The sequence below is a fragment of the Rhinolophus hipposideros genome, assembly GCF_964194185.1.
Source record: "Rhinolophus hipposideros genome assembly, chromosome: 11".
Taxonomy (NCBI): Eukaryota; Metazoa; Chordata; class Mammalia; order Chiroptera; family Rhinolophidae; genus Rhinolophus; species Rhinolophus hipposideros.
This window is the reverse complement of record NC_138057.1, coordinates 76,636,879-76,659,021: the sequence shown is the minus strand read 5'-3', so window position 1 is coordinate 76,659,021 and position 22,143 is coordinate 76,636,879. Positions and strand designations below refer to the sequence as shown.

Sequence of the window (22,143 nt, the reverse complement as noted above, 5' to 3'; positions counted from 1 at the left end):
TAGTAGCAGGTGCACCGGCAGCTTGGGAGAAATGTATCCCCACTGCTCAAAACCATGGGGGAGTTAAAGGGTCTACGCCCTGCAGCCCCAACTCCACACTGCCCTGAACAGACGCACCAGGGAATCAGACGTCTCCAGGCTCTGAGAAGTGCCCCCATTCTGCTGAGGGCTTTCAGGGAGTCTGTATTTGGGCCACTACGGCCCTTCTCTTTTACTACTCCAAAGTACAGAGAATTTCCAGAGTTATTCCGGCTTGATAGTGGCCGTTCTAAAAGAATACACCCTCTTGAATAAACCTCAGTGGTGTAAGGATAAATGCTAGTCACTCAGACAAAGGTTGTCCCCACCACTCAAAATTAAGAAAAAATGCCAAGAGAAGCACTAAAGTTAGACAGATTAAGGAAAATCCAGATTCAGGCATTGGCTGGCTATGTGACCTTGAGCAAGTTTAAAATGTTTTAAGCTTCCATTTTCCCATCTGCAAAATTAAAATGATAATACTTTAATGACCTGTTGTGAAGATTCATGAGATAAAATGCCTAGTACAGTGCCTGGCACATATGAGGCATTCAACAAAAGGTACTGATTGTGATGTCACTATAAAAATATGTTATTCATACAGACAAGGAAATAAGGAAATTATGACACATTACTTCCATTAATCAGAATTTTCCTTATAATACAAAAACCCGGTGGCTCAGGTGGTTAGAGCTCCATGCTCCTAACTCCGAAGGCTGCTGGTTCGATTCCCACATGGGCCAGTGGGTTCTCAACCACAAGGTTGCCGGTTCGACTCCCACAAGGGATGGTGGGCTGTGCCCCCTGCAACTAGCAACGGCAAAAGGACCTGGAGCTGAGCTGCGCCCTCTACAACTAAGACTGAAAGGACAACAACTTGACTTAGAAAAAAAGTCCTGAAAGTACACACTGTTCCCCAATAAAAGTCCTATTCCCCTTCCCCAATAAAATCTTTAAAAAAAAAAAAGAAATCTCTCATATACAATAAATCTTTTTAAAAAACCCTATTGAAAGAACATACATATTAAAAAATACAGCTTTAAAAGAATCACAAAATATTTAGATAGCAAACTCTGGGTATTTCACAAAAAACTTTTAAAACTCTGACCTACCATACACATGCAAATACGACATTTTGGAATAGTGGCACCAAAGTGTCAGTGTACATAAATCTCAAATGCAAAATATAGAATTGAACATGCGAATCCTTAACCCTTGCTGAGGGGACAGAGGCTGTCCTCTGGTTAACTAGAAAGAGATGCATTCATGATGAAGCACAAGTGGGACCCACGGAAAGTAAAACATTTAATGTCACAACACAGGCACACAGGACTAGATTTTTAATCTTCTGTTACTTAACATTGTTCAGAAAATTCATTAAGACAAGAAAACAAAATGAGGTGTAATATCGGTAAGAAAGATGCAGAATATCTGCCTGCAGAAATCATGGGGCTCACCTGAAAACCAATTAGAAACATTAAAACATTTAGACAGGCGGCAGAAACAAAATAACTCCATAAAAACCAAGAGGAATTTGACATGGCAACAGTAACCAGTTTCTAGGAAGACCAGGCCACTGGTTACCAGCATGTACTGAGCTGCGACTCCAGCCCCGCCCATTCTACCCACTCCTGGAAATTCTGCTGTGCCCCCCCACCCCCAGAGCCTGTTCCTCTTTCCTGGACAGCACTTTCCATATCTGAAGACAGCAGCCACGTCTCTGAATGTTCCGCTCTGGGCTGACGAATCTCCTTGCTAAACAAATGCATCATCCCAGGTGGAATAAGGTAATACCGTGTTTCCCCAAAAAGAAGACCTAGCTGGACCATCAGCTCTAATGCGTCTTTTGGAGCAAAAATTAATATAAGACCCAGTATTATATTATATTATATTATAGTATAGTATAGTATAGTATAGTATACCGAGTCTTATATTAATTTGTGGTCCAAAAGACGCATTAGAGCTGATGGTCCAGCTAGGTCTTATTTTTGGGGAAACACGGTAGTAAACAAGATGGGGGAATGGTTCAAACACGTGAAAACAAGCCTTCCTAGTGCTCTCAATTTCCCTCCCTCCAACCCACTCCTGAGGGAACCGAGCACTGCCAGTTCAGAGGGCATCCTTGCAGGTCCTTTTCTGGGCATATACAAGTGTGTGAGGGAACGCAAGTGCATTGAGGCCCAGGGAGGTAAAGGAACTTTCAATGAGTCTACTTCTTTGGTGCTTAAGAACTTACATTGGACAGAACTTTAGAGATCATCTAAGGCCAGAGTCTAAATTCCTCGTTTCAGAATTAAGATACTCCCTGCAAAACACAGCCATCTGGACGGGTCTCTGGATCCCTGTCCAAATGCTTTTCCCACTACACACACATACTGTCCCTCAGGCACTAGCAGGGACTAGACTCTGAAATTGAACCCAAGTGTCCTTTTCTCTGTTATACTGCAATGGTCACCTCGATACAGCAAAGCAAAGTGACTCAGATGGGTTTGGAACCATATGGTTACGGTTCAGATCCCTGCCCTTCTATTTACTAGCTGTGACTTTGGGCAAGTTATTACACCTCTCGGTGTCAGTTTCCCCATCTGTAAAATGGGAACAACCACACATGCCTCATAGCTTTTGTGAGGAGTAAATGAGTAATGTGTGTAAAGCACTAATTCAGTGCTTAGAATGATACTCAAGACTGTTGGCTGTCACCAGCATCTATTTTAAATGGTATTTGACCTTCCTAATAAAGAAGAATTCAATGATTTCCAACTGGTTTCTTATTGCTCCTCCATGGAATTTATGAGATGTCTCCTGTTTTCCAGTTTGTTTCTCTGCGTACACTTCTTTCATCCATTCAACAATGATAATTTATTGAACACTTGCTATGGGCCAGACATCCTTCCAGGCATCGGAAAGGCCACAAAACTAAACAAGACTCCTGCTCCCAAGGTTTTATACCTGATGTGGAAGGGAGACAGTCAATAAACACAAGGAAATAAACAAGATCATTCTAGAGAGTAAGTGCTCAAAGGAAACGAAAAAGGTTAATGAACTAGAGTGTGAAGGGGGCTGGGGTCCTCTGAGGAGGTAGTGAGAAGGAACCAACCCTGTGAAGACCTGGGGGAAGTTTCCCAGGTACAGGGAGAGCAGGTGCAAAGTCCCCGAGGATGGGACAGGCTAGGAATGGAGACAGCAGGTATGGGGACACATGCTGAGCTCAGTGAGGGAGAGGACAGCCCAGGACGCACTCAGGTTGCCCGGCGTCTCACTTAGTCTTTAAAGCAGTAACTGCTCGCTGAGGAAGGACTGCGGAAGTCACTCACTGCACTCTGCTCTTTGTACACTAAGTGCCATTCATTCCCCTTCAACAAGACAGCTCCCTCCTCATCCCTGCGCTCTCACCCCGCCCATCTCTGGCATCTGGTATAAAATAATGACTTAGCAGATGCCTGCAGAATGAGTGAACCCGAGTGACATAAGTGAGCAGTGCTTGCTGGGGGGGAAATGAGCATGTCTGCTCCCGGCATGGCTGGGGGAGGTGATTCCACCCAGTGACTCTGGCAATCACCACACAGCCCCTTCCAACCACCACTCTCCTGACACCCCTGGATTCCCAACTCCCAGTTCAAAGACCACTGCTTGGAAAAAAATTCTCAGAAACTCTTTCACACAGACTGCTGGGAGAGAAATCTCTTTTTTCTTGAGGAATATGAAAGGCAAACTATAGCCAATACAAGTTTGTATTCTAGCCAATACAAGTTTGCAAGCCAGAAAGATCTAGAAAAGTTTTTCCCTTAACTCTCCTCACTCAAATTCAGTGAGGAGTGTGGTATTATGTGAGTATATAGATACAAACGCTCAGGTCCAAAGTTTCTGCCATCTTACCATTTCTCGATATACTAATTTTTTAACCAGTGTCTAATTGAGATATCACGTCAGCCAAAATTCTTTTAAAAGTTCACATTAAAGAAAAAACTCAGTCAATAATTCAGTTGCAATAAGAAAAAAATCACCCCTACAGTAGTATCTAACATTTATTGAAGACTTGCTAAGTGGAATATGTTGTCCTATACGTTCTACATGTATCATCTCATTTAAAGCTTACAGCGACCCTCGGAAATTATTATGATCAACCCCTTTTTAAAAGGAAGAAACTGAGGCCCCAGGAAGAGAAGTATCTAGCTATCGCACAATAAAATGCACAAAACTAAATGAAATCTATGGAGGACAACTTCCCCAAAAAGTATAAAGCAATGTCTTGACTTCAAGGAACTTGTAGTCCAGTTGAAGAAACAAGACATTATACCCCCAGCATAAGATAAAAGTCATTAAGACCCTGATGCACTGCTGGTGGGAATGTGAAATGGTGCAGCCGCCTGGGAAACCAGTCCGGCAGCTCCTCAAACGGCTGAATGTAGAGTTACCATGAGATTCAACAATTCCACTCCTAGGTATATACCTAAGAGAAATGAAAACATACATCTACACAAACTTATAAACGCATGTTCACAGCAGCATTGTTCATAATAGCTAAAAAGTTGAACCAACCCTTGGCAGGCCCGGTGGCTCAGGCGGTTAGAGCTCCATGCTCCTAACTCCGAAGGCTGCCGGTTCGATTCCCACATGGGCCAGTGGGTTCTCAACCACAAGGTGGCCAGTTCGACTCCCACAAGGGATGGTGGGGTACGCCTCCTGCAACTAGAAATGGCAACTGGACCTGGAGCTGAGCTGCGCCCTCCACAACTAAGATTGAAAGGACAACAACTTGACTTGGGGGGGAAAAAAAAAGTCCTGGAAGTACACACTGTTCCCCAATAAAGTCCTCTTCCCCAATAAAATCTTTTTTTAAAAAAAAGTAGAACCAACCCAAGTGGCCATCAACTGATGGATGGATAAATGAAGTCTATCCATATAGTGGAATATTATTCAGCCATAAAAAGGAATGAAGCACTGATACCTACTACAACACGAATGAACCTTGAAAACATGCTCAGTCAAAGAAGCCAATCACAAAGAACCACATTTGTGTGAGACCATTTACAGGAAATGTCCAGAACAGGCCAATCCATAGAGATAGAAAGTAAATCAGTAGTTGCCTAGGGCAGGGGGGATAGGGAAGTTGGGGTGATATCTAAGAAGTACAGAGTTTTTTGGGGGGGGTAATGACAGTATTCTAAAATTGTGATGATGCCTGTGTGCTTCTGTGAATACACCAAAACCCATCGAACTATACACTTTAAATGGTGATTGGTAAGGTATGTGAATCATATCTCAAGAAAGCCGTTTTTAAAAGATCATCAGAAGATTTTAGATGAAAACTTCAAACTCAAAAAAATAATGCAGGGGTGGTAGATGGGGTAAAGGGGATCAAATATATGGTGATAGAAGGAGAACTGACTCTGGGTGGTGAACACACAATGGGATTTACAGATGATGCATTACAGAATTGTGCACCCGAAATCTATGTAACTTTACTAACAATTGTCCCCCCAATAAACTTTAATTAGAAAAAAAATGCAGTTTTGCTTAAGATGGAACTGCCCCAGGACGTCTTCATCTGAAGACAGGTGCCCGGGCTTACCCCTATAAAATAGCAGTTATCTAAAATTATAATTTCCTATGAATTGTATTGAAATTATACTTTGTGGAAGTGAGAATGACCAAGAGAGACCACACATCATCAGGGCAAGAACAGGGCCGCGTGCCGTCTAAGTGTTCGATGATAGCTAGTAAACCTGGGGATGGTCCCGTTTAGGTTTACTTGGGGGTGGTGGGGATGGGAGAGAAGGGAGGAGGCCGGTTGCTTGGGGTGGTCACAAGCTTTAGGCTGTGCAGAGAAGGGGGAACAGTGACTTGATTCCACGCCCTTGTAAGCACACCCAGAGGTTGTGTAAGACTCAGATGTCCAATGTCATGACATCCAAACCCTGGGCTGCTGCCAGGATCTGAGAGGAGTGTTGATATCCGAGAAACCAAATCCTAAGCCCAGACCCATAAAGATGCTGAAGACAGTTACAGAAATGACCATTCACTTTCTCTTTCACAAGAAATCCTCATTTTCGATCTAATTTTCCACATTCTGTTTCAAAAAGTTTAGAACCAAAAAGTTAAGGAGCTAGAAAGTCTCTAAAGCAATGCCTCATGGATCTTGGAACTTTGATTAGTAGAAAGGAAATTTTAAACTGGGGACAAAAAGAGATCAGAAATAGAGGTTCCCAGTCCTACTTTAGTCACTTCACCTCAGTTCCAAAGGAGTCATTTTCTTCTTGCTGAGGTTGCCTATAACACAATGTTCCTTGGATAAAAGGAGCTGGGAAATGACCAAACTTGTGCAAATAAAAACACCAACCAAAAAAGGAAACCAAAACAATTTAGATCTGCTTAAAATCAATAGCTTATAGTAGTAAATACTATTTAGTTACATTAATGTGTTCAACAAAAAGACTGAACAAAGACAAAAAGTGGTGAAATGGTAATTAATCTTCCAGGACAGAAAGCACCACGATCGATCGGAAAGAAGACATTTTTAAAAGAAAGGACTCAAGAATGAGGGCCGTTTTCATACAAGACAATGAGTGATACTATCATGCAGCCATTTGGGAGGCATTTTACATTTGCTAAAGAAACAAAACAAAACAAAACCCACTGCCCTTGCACAGCACCCACGGCAGCACAGCTCCTCTGCTAGTGGTCCAGTGGTCTGCCAGCCTCTGTCTACCTGTTTCTCTGCAAAGAGCTGTCCTTCTCCTGATACAGCCTCTGTGACAACCGCAGTGATTCCGCCTGGAACTGCAGGCACCAAGAATCACTGTCTGTCTTGATCTCGAAAGGAACCCACGATGTGGCCAGTACCTTAAATTGGTAGATGTGGCATATAATGGCCCCAAGTCACATGTCTTGACTTAAATGGGAGTTTCCCTAAGGCATAAAGGGTTAGGGAACATACACTTTGGAAAGAAAGAGGGGGAAAGAATGGAATGTTTCATATAATTCCAGAAACCCAGAGCAGACAGGGGACATAGAGATGACCATCTAGTCCAGCGGTTTTCGATGGAAAGTGATTTTACCCTTCCGGCTACATTCAACAATGTCTGGAGACAGTTTTGATTGGCACAATTGGAGGGTGCTATGGGCACCTAGTGGGGGGGGGGCAGGGATCTGCCAAACATTCCGGAATGCACATGTTCATACGACCCAAAAGGTCAGCGGTGCAGAGGTAGAGAAACCCTGATTTTGTCCATTTTATAAAGAAACAGAACCTGACAGAGACGGAGTCACTTGTGCATGACAGCGGTGTTAGGAATCATCTTATTTTGAAGCCCAAGATTCTGATCAGCCCAGTCTGTTCTGACAGAAGATTTAATCTGCTTCAGGTCTGAGATATTAAAAAAATGCTTCGTCTCACACAGTGTGACAAGACCACAGGCTCAAGCCTCCTCTGGAACCGTCAACACAGCCGTTCTAGAGGTGTCAAAGTGACATGACAAAAGCTCCTGGGAAGCTTCCAGATGGCAGAAATGGTTTCCCCCATTCCCATCCTCCAACACACACAAAGGTCTAATTTCAGGAGGGCTGCTTCCTTTTCCCAAATCTGGGTAACTGATTGCAATAAGATACCAGGAAAAGAAAACATCCTGTTGGGTTTTGGGCTCAGGATCAAGCGCAAGAAGTTGGAGCTCCAAGAAGAGAAGAAACATTGAAAATCCAAAAGAAATAGCTGAGTTTGCACGAACTTTCACTGAATATGCATGCAGACTGGGTGACTTTCTCATCAGTCTTCCATACTCTACAGAAAAGATAGTGTTTTTTGTATTTTAATACACAGCACCCGTGTAGGTTTTTTGGTTTTTGTCTGCCTAACTCACCTAGACCAGAGGCCATTCTCTCTGGCCATCTATTTGTACCAAAACGTGTATGTGGGCTCTTTGCCCCTCCCATTTACTTAGGTATTGTTTGAATATTACCCTCAGAATATGTGTGTGAGGATAATGTTTTTTGCCCAGCCTTCAGCTAGGGGATGGGTGGGTGGTGGAGAACTGACTGGTAAAGTCTGTCTCTCCAAAATATATAATTTAGTGAAAAGTTCTATGCCAAAGACCATTCCATTGAGGATGTATATTGGGGTATAGCAGGGGGTACCCAGCATAAGAAGAAATGATCTTAAGCTTCACTTGATTTCCTGCTTCACGGTGAGCTAATGAGCCAATTCCAAATGAAATTCCTGGATTTGGGGTGTCCCAAATATTTTTTTAACCTGTCTCTGTTTAGTCAGATTTTTGTTTGCTGCCCAATTAGCTCTAGAACTCTAGCAGACTGTTTCCATTCTCCTCTGGGCGGGAAAGGAAAACAGTAGCCAAAAGAGCCAGTCATTTTGCTATGTTAAGAAACTAGGATGGGGTGGTCTCCAGCCTCTGGCTGGCAGCCACTCCCCTCCTTCCTTCCTGAACTGCAGTTCTTAGAAATGATAAAGACTTATTTTTAAATTCTGAGTCTGTGGTCTTCTCTTCTACAATAGACGTGTGGTAACTGACTACGTAGGCCGAGGAAAGCTGAATCTGAAGTGAAGACCTAAGCCAGGAGGAGAGCACACTGAAAACCAGTGAAATCTCCCCAGAAGGATCCTTAACAGTTTTGGGAACTGGAAGCACCGGGTACCTCTGGAACCTAAAAAAATGGGGCATAAGACATCCCTTCTACCACTTTCCATCACTGGGTGACTGTCCCAACACGGTGGAACACTGAAAATTTCCTCTTCAAAGAGTGGAGTGTCCCTGGACTGGGGTACCCAAGACACAGTTGAGAGCGTGAGTTCAATACTGAAAACAGAAGGACTCACTGACGATATGTATGAATTGTTGAGAACTGCCCTCCTCATTCGGGCCCTCTTCACCCACTCAGCTCCCAGAAGTCTGGCAGCTAGACCTTTATCTCCCAGGCAGGAGACAGAAAGAGACTTCTCTGGGGCACTGAGCCCAAGAAGAAAAATCTAAGGATACTGACACTGGGGATCCCCAGCAAACAGCCCCCCGGGACCAGACGTGTCCACAAAGTCAGTGCTCCCAATCAGCATGGACCTCTCTCGTGCTTAATCACAAGCTGCCAACCAGGTGTGCTACACATCCCAGGAGAGTCCCTACATGGAAAAAGAGACCAAACAAAACAACAACAAGAAAACCTGGAAGAAACAGACTATGCAATGTATTATTATTATTATTATTTTGTTTTTCATTTTTTTAACAAGAGAGACATAAAAGGAGATTGTCCCACAGCTCAATGATGCTTCTTGTTTTTTTCCCCCAGCTTTTTTTATGTTTCACTTTGGATAGTTTCTATTGCTGTATCTTCAAATTCATTAATTTTTTCTTCTGCAACATCTAATCCCTAACCCTAACCCTTTAGCAAAAAGTATTTATATAGAGAGATAAAAACAAATATGGCAAGAGGTTAATTGTTAAATCTCGGTAGAAGGTAGGTGGGCGACCATTATACTATTCTTTCAACTTTTCAGTATGTTGTAAATATTTCTTAATAAGAGGTTGGAGGCAGGGAAAGAATGAGCATTACCACTCTATGAGAGACTGACCAGATCATTTAGTCTCAGTTAAAGCCTGAAAAAGCTTACTACTCTAACTTGAATCTCAAAGTTCCTTAAAAAATAAAGAGGGGTGGAAGAGAGAGGGAGAGAAGGAGGGAGTGAGATAGAGAGAGAGAGAGAGAGAGAGAGAGAGAGAGAGAGAGAGAGAGAGAGAGAGAAGCAGCAAAAGGAGAAAGAGGAGGAGAAGGAGGAAGAAGGCGGATGGAAGTGGGAGGAGGAGGAGGAGAGAAGCCACCGACAGTGTCACAAAACCCAAACACGAAAGTTTAAGGTAACCCACCCTCAGATCACCTGAGGGAAAGCAAACTGGAAAACTCTCAGTGGACACGACTGCCTCAACTTAAAATCCCGGGGAAGCACTTTTACCCAAACACCATGAGGTCTAGAGACTGAGTAATTTTAAGGGTCTGCCTCACAGTAATGGATTGTTGAAAGCCCAGAGTGTGAAATTAACCCAAAGTGGAGGGAGACTTGCTCAGCTCCAGTGTTCTGTTTTCCACAAAAACTAGCAACTAGTACCAACAATATCGATGTGTCCAGAGGCCAGGGAAAGGCCTCTCTCCTTCCCCACTTGGCTACACCAATGATCAGAAGATGGGTGAAAAGAAACTATGAGAGAAGAGGATCAATGAGCTTGCTTCACCCTGCCACTCCCAGCATGGAGGCCCTGAAAACCATCTACACCTAAAAGTTCTTTCTTCTTCCCCCTCAGCTGCCAAACAGAAGCAGCTTTGTTCCTGCTGCCATTAAAGGAGGTTTACGAGGCTCATCTGCAACTGGATTAGAATTGACTGGAAAGTCCTGATCTATATCTAAGCCGAGTAGTATACACAGCCTTTCTCCCCTCACAATTGTAACAGTCCTGGTAGCTTATACTTGTCACTGTGAATCCTTGCCTGCACAGAACATGAAAATAACACTGTCTGTCCCTAGTAGCTACAGAGAAGGAAAAAAATCTGCCAATGTGGTTCACCCAACAGACTCGTACAACCTGACTTCCTGCTCTGGGCGAGAGTCTGGACTGGATGCTTCTGAGATCCTACCCAGAGCCAAGAGTCTGCAACGTGATGGCACCTTGACACAGCACAAATCCCAAATCCTCAAAGCTTCGCATTTTGATCGACTACAACCATTTCCTCATTTCTTCCTCAAAACAATCCTGAACAATGAAGTTCACAGGGGCAAGGGCTGACGTGAAGACAGGGGAAACATCACAGGAGAAAAACTCCTGAAAAGTTTCTACCGGCCGAGCCTCCCAGCCTGGAGAGTGGAGGCTCGTTCCTAGAAGAAGACTCCGTTGCTGGCTCAAGCTTGCTTTGAGGCAACGTGGGGGTGGGCCCTAGACACAGAGCTCGGCTAGATTCTCTTTCCTGTCTCTGACTCTCAAGCCTGCTGGCTCTGCTTCCTACCTACCCTTAGACAGTGCACAAGCACCTGAAACACCGGGCCTGCAAAAGCGGCTCTTCCTCAACAAACCTGTTTCTTCCCCTTCTTCCAGACCTCAGTGAATGGCACGGCCTTCCATTTGGCTGCCCAAGCCAGAACACTGGGGATCTTTCCCAACTCCTTTTCCTCATCCTCCACATCCAATCACGGTGACCTGACACTTTTACCTCCCAAGACTCCTCCAAGTAGATCTAGCTCTCCACCAGCCATTTCTCCATCCCTGGCAGAGATCCCACTCTCCCCATCACTCTCTCCAGCCTGGACCACCATAACAGCTTCCTAACCGAACCCTCTGGCTTCAGTCTCCCTCCCTTCCATCCATGCTCCACATAGCAACCGGAGATCTTTCTAAGCTAAATACTAACCATGTCTCTCCCTGACTTAAAGCCGTCAGTAGTGTTCCACTGCTCCTGGGATAAAGATAAAAGTCCTTCACAAGGACAGGAAGCCCCAGCACCTCTCCAACTCCCTCTGCACACGCCCTCACCCCCCAATGAGGCAGGTTAGTTAGCATGTTGCTAGGTAGACTGGGGGGTCCCTGGTGGAATAAACAAAAAGCAGCCATGTCCTGAAACTCCAGTGTCTGGAATGTCTCCTTCACTCCAGGACAGAGACATGAGAACACGCCTTAAAGTTAATAAATAATCTCAAATCCCTTCTGGCAGGATAAAGGAGCAGAGCTGATAGATAGGAATGGGTTGGTTCATTAATCCCTTCAGGATGAGCAAACAGGACAAATCTGATAGATGAATTCCATTAGAAGGCTCCAGCCCTCTTCCCCAAGCAGGCAAGGGAAGGTATAAAAGTCAAAAGCTTTTGCCTCAATCATGGGGCACTCCCTATTTGAGACAACCCCCCCCACCCAACTCTGGAGCTGCAACCTCTTCTCCTGCCTCTAATAAACTATCCTCTTTTTAAAACTTTTTGCTTCTCCCTAGTCCATGTGTCCATTCTTGGGCTTCACGAGACACGATCCCGGACCACACAGGAACTGCCGGCAGATCCCACATCATTCGTATCATTTGGGGAAGCACAGGAAAATATTCCTACTTCGTCAGCGTTAGCCAACCGAACCTGTCTCATTCTCTTGCCAAACCTGGACATTGGCCCCCGCAGGCCCCACCAACCCCAGTCTCCTCCTGGCTAACTGCCTCCTTCTCCAGGTCTCCCTCTGCCTCCCTCACTCCTCAGGCCTTGTTGGGGGCTCCCCCATGTGCTCCAGCGTCACCACACCATTTGGCTTTCTTAGGGCGCTTACCCCAATGCGTATCACCACTACCTGTCTGAATCCCACTAGGACAAGGTCCACTTATATTTGCACACCATTGTGTCTGCTGCTCTTAGCACAACATCTGGCACACAGGAGTGACTGCATAAATATTTGCTGAATGAATGAAAATTTGGTCCCGGAACCCTCCGAGTCATGCTGAAACAGAAACAACCGTGATATATGGCCCTGGGTTTCTCTGACATCTCAGAAATCCTCCAAAGAGTAACTGCTGAAGACGGACTCAAATCCGTATCTTCACAGCGAGGCTCCAGGGATTATTTTTTTTAAAAAATTTGTTTGTTTTTCTTTTCTTCATTTCTCTTTTCTTCATTTTTCTTTTTATTCCCAAGAATAAAATAGGCTTTCCTGTGTGATAAATACTTACTATCTCATTCACTTCCTACAAGGTCAGCTCTTAGACCAAACAATTAGTAGACATTTAAAGTAAATATCAGTGGCATACAAGAAACAGAAAGAAAGAAATATTGGAAACCTGCCCTCTGAGAGCTGGCAGTTTGAGCCATCAGTAATTGTTCTTGCTTCGGAGCCCCAGAGATGTACATTAAGATCAGATCAGTGTACATCAGAAGCAAACTGCTGTTTTAACCAATGCAAACTTCCCCCAAAGGGCATCAGAGTGGGCAATAGCGGCTGTTGTCTAGTGATTATTAGATTATGCGTCTATCAAAAGTATGAGTGAAGTGATTAATTTCCTTGATTCTTTTAATGACTTATTCAGTAACCTTAAGCCAGTAAACTAATCTCTGTAATTATATCTATAAAATTGGAACCCCTTATAGTGACTCTTTCTTGTTTTCCAAGCAATTTCTTTTTGTATATTATTTTATGTGAGCCTTAAAAGAATTCTGTGATGCTGGGATTAGAATTCCCACTGTAAAAAAACGGTTAAATAACATGTCCAAGTCAACCAGCCACTAAGCCTTAAAACTGGGACTATCAGCTGGATGTCTAACTTCTAGTCCAGAACTTTTCCACTACCCAACACTGTTTCTCTCCGATTACAAAATAATAATAATTGGGGGGGGGGGAAGCATGGGGGGAAAAAGTAAGTAAAACTCATACTAGCTGAAATTAAAATGAACTCTTGCATACCTCCCCCTAACTTGAGCTCTAGCAACAGCCCTGCACAGAAGGAATTGGTTGAGGCAATCAAGTAAGAGGATCAGTTGGGGATTTTCCAAGAGCTTCTCCTATAGGCACGAGGACGAGGGTTCAAAATTTATGGCTGTTGAATTGCCAGTGATAACTATAAAATTTGGCCCGGCTACTCCACTGAAGAAAAGGTACTTCATTAGCTGCCAAATACCTGTTTGTCTAAGAGGTGTTGTGTGCCAAAAAAAAGCCAGAGGGGAAATCTCTGTACCAGCACTATGTATAAACCCTGTTTGGAGCCTGTGGCAGATAGATCCTTTCTTACATCTGATGGGTAACACATGAAGGATACCCGAGTCCCAAACCACCTCTTATGGAAATTATGCCCCAATTTAAACTACTTATCACCCCATATGAGTAATACCAAGTTCAAAACAAAGGAGGACTGTATTTTGAAATGAATGGCAAGAATACTGTATATTCAAAACCATAGGGGAAAAAACAAAACAAACCTATGGGGGTGAGGGGGGTAAAACCTATGGGATTCAACCAAAGCTGTACTCAGATAAAAATTCATATCCTCAGATGCTTTTATTAGAAGAAAAAGATTAACCAGGCATTTGATTCTAGAAATTAAATTAAGAACACACACATACAACCTAGAAGAAATTGATTTTTTTTTGAAAAGACAAAATAGACTGACTAGTCTCTAGGAAGTATTTCCACAAAAAATGACAAAAGCAGGGTAGAGTAAGAAAGGAGATCACAACTACCAATGCTGAATACATTTTAAAAAATTATACATATTTAATTTAAAGTCGATAAATTTGAAAAATTTAAGGCCTACTTTATAAGGAAATATAAATTGCCAAAATGGACTCAAGAAGTAGAAAGCCTAAATAAATAGTAATCAAATAAATTTTAAAAAGCTGTCAAATACTTATCCTCTTCCCCCAAATAGTTTTATAGAAAAATCACTTCTAACAGTCCAGGAATATAATCAATAATGTTGTAAAGATTTTGTAGGGGGTCAGATGGGCACTTGTCTTATTAGAGAGACCACTTCATGGACGGTGTAGGTGCCTGACCACTGCACTGTACACCTGAAGCTGAATAATATGGAATGTCAACTATAATTTAATGTAGATTTAGACATGAGATGTGGAGTACAGCATAGAGAATAGAGTCAGTGGAACTGTAACAGCTACATATGATATCAGAGGGGTAGTAGATTAGGGGAGGGGGGTTATCACTTTGTGAGGGGTGTAAATGTCTAACTAGGACATTGTTTTGTACACCTGAAACTAATTTAAAAAATGGCTTGCAAAATAAATAAATAAATAACAGTCAAGGAAGGGATTTTCCAAGTTATTTCATCTATTCTGGAACATGTAAAAAGATGGGAACTTCCCAATCCATTTAAGGAGAGAGAAATTCTGATGCAGAAGATCTGAAAAAGATTTGAGGAAGAAAAATAGCATATATATGTATATATATATGTAAAATATATATAAAATATACTGTTCAATTGTTCATTCCAAATATTTATTGCATGCCCACTTTGTACCAGCACTATTCTCCTAGGTGCTGGGGATACAGCAGTGAATAAAACAGTCTAAGCTCTCATAAAACTTACATTTGGCTGGTGGAGGCAGGGATAAACAAACAAATAACCCAGTCAGTAAGAAATGTCAGATTTGTTACAAATTGGAACTTTCCTACACTGTTGGTGGGAATATAAAATGGTGCAGCCACTTTGGAAAACAGTTTGGCAGCTCCTCGAAAATTAAATATAGAGTAACCATACGACCCAGCAATTCTATTCACAGGTATCTACCCAAGAACAATGAAAACATGTTTAAAAAAATAAAATGACTCTGGGTAGTGAACACACAATGGGATTTATAGATGATGTAATACAGAATTGTACACCTGAAATGTATGAAACTTTACTAACAATTGTCACCCCAATAAACTTTAATTTAAAAAAATAATAAATAAAATAAAATAAATAATGTAAATTCTTCCAATCCATGAATACAATATATATCTCCACATATCTAATCCTTCTTTGATTTTTTATCTTCAGCGTTTCGTAGTTTTCAACATATAGATCGAGAACGTTCCGTTAGATTCATATCTAAGTGTATTATGATTTTTGTTCTACTGTCAATGGTATTATTTAAAATTTCAATTCTAATTGTTCATTGCTAGTATATAAAAATACAATTGATTTTTGTAAATTGACTTTGTATCCTGCAACCTTGCTAAACTACATACAATTCTCATAGGGTTGCTCCCTTATTTGTGAAGCTAAGAATTATGCTTTTCACACTGTAATACAGCGAAGAAACTAAAATATTAAAAGTAAACTTGTTAAAATACCAATTCTCCCCAAACTGATTTATAGAGTCAACACAATTCCAATCAAAATCCCAGAAAGATCTTTAAAACAGAAATAGACAAGCTGATTCTATAATTTATATGGAAAAGCAAATGAATCAAAAGAACCAAAACAATTTTGAAAAAGAACAAAGTTGGAGGACTCATAATACATGGTTTCGTCTTACTTTAAAGCTCCAATAATTGAGACAGACTGGTTATTGGTGAAAGCATTCATATTGATCCATGAAACAGAACATGGAGCCCAGGAACAGACCCACTCATATATAGCCAACTGATTTCAACAAAGAACAAAGACAATTCAATGGATAAAAGTCTAGCCTTTTCGACAAATGGTGCTAGAAATGGACATTCACATACCAAAAAAATTCATGTACACACAAAAATGAACCTTGATCATAGCTCACACAATACACAAAAATTAACTCAAAATGGATCAGACTAAATGAAAGGCCTAAAACTACAAAACTTCTAGAAGAAAACACAGGAAAAAAACATACTAGAAAATCTTTGTGAACTTGGGGTTAGGCAAAGATTTCTCAGATAGGATACCAAAAACACAATTCATAAAAGAATAATTGATAAATTGGACTTCATCAAATTTCTTCTGCTCTATAAGAAATACCGTTAATAAAATGAAAAGACAAGCCACAACTGTGAGAAAATATTTACAAATCACATATTTGATAAAAGACTTGTACCCAAAATATATCAAGACCTCTCAAAACTCAATAAGAAGAAAACAAACAACCCAATAAAAAATATGCGAAAGATTTGGACATTTTACCAATGAAGATATACAGGTGGCAAATAAATACTTTAAAAAATGCTTAACATTATTAGTTATTACAAAAATGCGAATTAATACCATGAGACACCACTGCCTCTCAGAATAACTACAATTTTAAAAACTGACAATACCAAGTACTAACAAGGCTGCTGTTGGAAACATAAAATGGTATAGACACTTTGGAAAACAATTTGACAGTTTTTTATAAGTCAAACATACACTTGTCATACAACCCATTAATTCCACTTCTGGGTGTTTATCCAAGTGATATATTCACACAAAAATCTGTGTGTGAATGCTTATAGAAGCATTATAGAAGCATCAGTAATTGCCCCAAACTGCAAATAACTCAAATGTCCTTCATCTTGGGAATGGATAAACAAATCCTACATCCATAGACCAGAATAGTAGACAGCAATGAGAAGGGACAAAGGACTGATACAGGCAACATGGATGACTCTCAAATGCATTATGCTAAATTAAAGAAGTCATATTCAGAAAGCTACATACTACGAGTCTATTGATATGAAATTCTGCAAAAGGCAAAACTATAGAGGAAGTAAACAATTCAGTGTTTGCCCGGGGCTGGGGGTGGGAGGAGACGTTGACTAGAAAGAGGCAGCACAAGAGAATCTGCGGGGGTGATGGGTACTGTTTCGTATTTTGATTATGGTGGTGGTTACGTGTCTGTCTGTAATGGCTGAAATTTGAAGAACTCTTCACTAAAAAGGGTGAATTTTACTGTATGCAAATCTACCTTACTTTTTAAAAATGGAAAAAAATGCATGTACTTAATATAGTTCAAAATAGACTTGTTATTTGTATGCTAACCCAAGTTTCTTTAATATCTTTAAAAGAAAGAGTAAAAAATGAATGACAATTGCTTCTATCGAGGTGTCTGTCTTCTCAACTTCTGACACAGCCTATATGTATCATGGCACCATCTGAAAACGGTATGTATTTAATCTACAAATTGAAATTACGTTCTTTTTCAAAAGAATGTGATTCTATAATAATAAGCACATGTGAGGAGAAATTGCTAACAGCTAGGAAACAACAAGAAAAACAAACAGTACATATTGTAATCCTTGCATCTCTGTAGCACTGATAAAACTTCAGAGAACAGGAATAAACTCTTGATTATACAACATGGATTTACATAATTGAAACATCATCTATGAACAAAAAATAGATATGAGATGCGACAAAAAATGAAACTGTCCTTTCTCGTACAATCTCTTTGTAGAGAGCAGAAAACAAGTACATTTTATAGAAAAATAATAATAAAAAAAAAATAAGGTAAAGAAATGAGTAGGACTGGGAATAGAAATGGGTCAGATTATAAATCATCTATGTTTTTCAGGTCAATTCTTCTATTTTCAAGTTCATTTGCACCTCTTTCAAGAAGCTTATCTGAGACTGCTTTCTCCCCGAAAACCCTGGCTCCATAGGACAGAGGTAGTCTATTTCTTCTCGAAATCCTCTAAGACTTTTACTGATCCTCTTTGTGGATCTTTCCATAACGATAATGTTTACTGAATTTACTGTATGCCAAGAACTGTGCTAAATACTCTACCTCCATTACCTGACTTAATACTCACAGAACACCACTATGTAGGTGCCATTATTATCCATTTCATAGATGAAGAAATTGAGGCACAAAAATGTCCCATTTCTTGCCAAAATCACCTAGCTAATGAGTGGTAGATCAGAATTTTATCCCAGGTAGTCTACTTCCAGAGTCCATTCTCTGAGCTGCTATACGTGAAGATTAAGTCATTCATTATTTACTGAGTACCAAGCACTAATTCACACACCAAGATAGACATAAGAATAAGACAAGCTCCTACTTTCCCCTGAAGGAACTTCTGATCTAATTGGGCCAGACCAACACAAAGAAGTACAATGCACTGAGCATACCCTAAGTGTCTGGGAAGTGACAGGGAAAGCATCTCAGGATTGTCTATGTCTGTCACGAAAGTATGAGTCTCCCATATTTTAGTTGTTGTGTGTTCTTCCATAGTTCCTAGCAGGCTCTCAATAAATATCTGTTGAATGAACAGCTAAAGTTGACCCATCTCTACTTTTGTTGTGCCTGTACCTACTGCCACTCTAAAACTCAACTCAGAAAGATGTGACAAGAAGCCAAAAACTACATTTACCTTCCTCTCCATCATATTCTTCATTCATTCATTCATTCAATAAATATTTCCTGACTGCCAATTAAGAGCTAGGCACCATTCTTGGCACAGGCTACAGCGGTGAGCACGTCAGATAGAGACACTGCTCTCCTGGAAGAAACAGTCCAGTGGATAAAACAATCAAATACAAAAAAACAAAAACACTGGACAAGATCATTTTAGATAATTTTAAGTGCTATGAAGAAAATTAATGAGGAAATATGATAAACAGTGACTATGGGCTGTTAATGTAGATTGGGAAGATGAGGCAGTGAAGGTGACATTTAAATAGGTGCATGCTGGTTAAAAACATCTTCACTTCACTTTTATTTTTAGAGGGAAAAGGCAAAGCTAGAAACCCCATTCAAAATCAGGAGCCAGAATTAACCGTGTCATCGACAAAGGATTGCAGTATTTTTCTCCAAAATGTATACCTAACTCAGTTTTACAGGAATATAACACTGTTCACACATTCACCAATTTTATGTGAAATTGGTTTGGTTTTATTTTCGTAAACAGTGGCTTTGCTTTATTTTGGAAAAGAAATTTTGGCCACATTACATATTGATTTTTTTTTTTAACCTTTATGCTTGCTTCTAAAAAAATGGGGGTGGGGGTGGGGAGGACTAAGGAGCCACCTGGGTCCTGGCAAAAGGATACAAAAATTTGATTTCTGTAACACTAAAGATTTTGTTTTCAAGCACCTTATTCAAACATTCGAAAGAATGTAACATGTAACATTCGCATTCCATAACCCTTTAAAAAGAGTTAGAAGGAAGTGGTATACTATCTGGGATAATGAAGAAATTTTTTGTTTGTTTGTTTTTTACTAATGTTGCAAGGAAACAGACACCAGGTTTTAAAAATCAATTAACACGGATTTTGGCAAGTCATTTAACTGCTCTGAGCTTCCATTTCTTTCCCAGGAGTAAAATGAGAGTATTGGCATTACAGGATTCCTAACCGCCTTGATTCTCCTTAGAAAACAGAAGATGCCTGATTCGGAACCCCACTGCATGGGGAAGGCAGGGGTTACAGTGGGCACTTTTTAAAAACTTACTCTCACTTGGGGTTCAGCTTTTATAACAATTTACTTCTGATGTAATAGGTCAGTCAGTAAGGTTGTACAAGTGGGGATATTTCCTATACACCAATGAAAAGAATGGGAAAGAAAAAACAGTAATGATGCCCAAAAGGAGCACTGCACAGACAAAACACTGGATAGCAAAAAAGAGAGAGAATGTGTGCGCTGTAATAGGAGAGAATCTTTGGAAAGGAAAACTAATTTCCACCATTTTTATTCTATTTCCTTTCTCATTCTCTCCTCCAGAGAAATGCCCAGTTTCAACTTTCTCATAATTCCAAAAGAGGTCCCAGAAGCCACAGCAATCCTTACACAATTTTTTTGTTAAAAGAAACAGCCCAAATACTGGAGACCGTTTGTCTACACATACCACCAGTCTTATTTAGCAGTGAGGGCGCCGTTTTCCAAATATTACCCACATCAGCCCTCACTCCGCTGGAGCCAACAACTCACCACCATCCATTTTTAAAAATCCATTTACGTGGAGCCTTTCATCCAAACCCATGAACAGTCATTTCCTCCCTGCAACAGTGGTTTGGACCCCCCGAAACCTTCAGCCAAGCAAAGGCTGAGTCGTGCACACAGGGCGACTGCAGACTGCGGCGCTGGGCAGGGCCCCTCCTCCCGCCGCACACGACCGCGATCCACGGAGATTTCAGAGGGTTCCGGACCCCGACAAGACCCCGCCCTTGAAGCCAAGCCCCTGGCACGGGGGGAGGAGAGGGGCGGCCTCAGCCAGCAGAGCCCAGCCTGGGGAAAACGGGCGTCTCCGCAGCGGCCAGAAGTGGCCCAGGCTGCGCGCGCGGAGCCGCTCCCAGGTGGGTCTCTGCGGCGGGGACCGCGGCTCTGGCTCCCGGGAGGGAGGAGGAAGGGGGAGGACGCAGACCGGGGTTTCGCTCGTCACGATTCACGAAGGGGGGTGGGAGAGAGGGAGGGGCCGGAGACAGAAAAAGGAGCGGAATCAGGGCGCTTGGGAAATAAAGAAAGCAAGGAAGGGGAGAGGGGGTGCGAGGGGAAGGTAACGGGAGTGAAGAGAATGAGGGTGCAGGAGGGATGACGGGGTGCGGAAGGGAAGGGCCGTGGGCGGCAGGGGGCGAGGGGGAGGGGAGGGGAGGGGAAGAACGGGGTGCCGGAGGTACAGGGAGAAGAAGAAGGAATGGAGTCAAGGGGCGATGGAGTGAAGGGAAGAGACACAGGGTTGAAGGCGGGAGAGATGGGGTGAAGAGGGAGGGACGGAGCGATGGGGGTGAAGGCGACGGAGGCGACGAGGGAAGAGAAGGGTGGGGACGGAGGGAGGCATGGGGGAAGGGCGGGATGGGGGAAGGGTGAGGAGTCCGGGAAGGGGAGAGCGGGGGGAGAAGGGACGGAGGGACTTCCCTCGCAGGGCGGCGCCGGAATAACGGGGACCTCCCGGCCTGGAGCTGCCAGCCGGGCGGGGCGAGCCGCCAGCGCCGAGGCCCGAGCGCTGCAGGCAGGTACGGCGCCGGGCTCCTCCCGGGCAGCCGCAGCCCCCGACTCTGGAGAGGACGGCGATTCCACTTACTCTCTCCGACCACGGCTTTGAGGCCAATGGGGGCCATCGCGCTGTGCGAGTCTTCGGGCTCCGCGCCTCTTCACCAGACGCCCGGGGACTCCGCCGCCTCCCGGAGTCAGCGCGCACTGCTGGCTGCAACCCGCCGTCCCAGAGCCGCGCCAGGGACCGACTGACGCGCGGACTCCGCGCGGGGGCGCGGCGCGAGTCAGAGCGAGGCTGCAGACCCGCCGGCGCGCGCGCGGGGGCGGGGCCGGCATGGGGCGGAGCCTCGCGCCAGCCGTCGGCGTCACCCGCGCGCCTCTGCCAATCGCACTGCGGCCCGGGGTTCGGCCCCGCCCTCCGAGATGCTGCTGGGCGAGAGGCGGCTTTGGGCTGGTGCGAGAGCCGCGCCCTCCCCCTCACCGCACGCGCTGCGCGCCCCCGGCGCCCGCGCGCTCCCGAGTCGCAGGGTCCTAAGACCCCTCTGTGTCCTCCACACCTGATTCCCTGGCCCCGGGCTACTGACACTCTGCATCCTTCTGTAACCCAGCTATGGTCCTGTCTTTCTGGGGGCCTTCCATTTTGAACCTGGATCTCTGATTAGTAGTACCCACTCGGAGCCACAACATAACGTGAGGTTCATCACCACCATCTTTCTCTCTCTGGGTACCGATATCCATCAATCACTGAACTCTTATGTGTCGAGCTCTCTGCTAAACCCCTTACATGCATTATCTCAT

The 22,143-nt window shown here is 43.1% G+C and overlaps 1 protein-coding gene across 4 annotated transcripts in view; it reads right to left on the bottom strand.

Annotated features, from left to right (window-relative positions):
* The window catches only part of STXBP1 (syntaxin binding protein 1), a 59,302-nt gene extending 37,640 nt beyond the window's left edge, over positions 1–21,662 (bottom strand). Inside the window, exon 1 of one of the 4 annotated variants that reach the window (XM_081067414.1) lies at positions 21,434–21,662. In XM_081067414.1, coding sequence (XP_080923540.1) covers positions 21,434–21,470 — 37 coding nt within the window. In that variant the 5' untranslated portion in view covers positions 21,471–21,662. Of the gene's footprint in view, positions 1–20,343; positions 20,444–21,433 lie in introns of those variants that run through there. The other 3 variants (XM_081067412.1, XM_081067411.1, XM_081067413.1) reach the window with 3 other exon arrangements.
* Between the last annotated feature and the right edge of the window lie 481 nt (positions 21,663–22,143).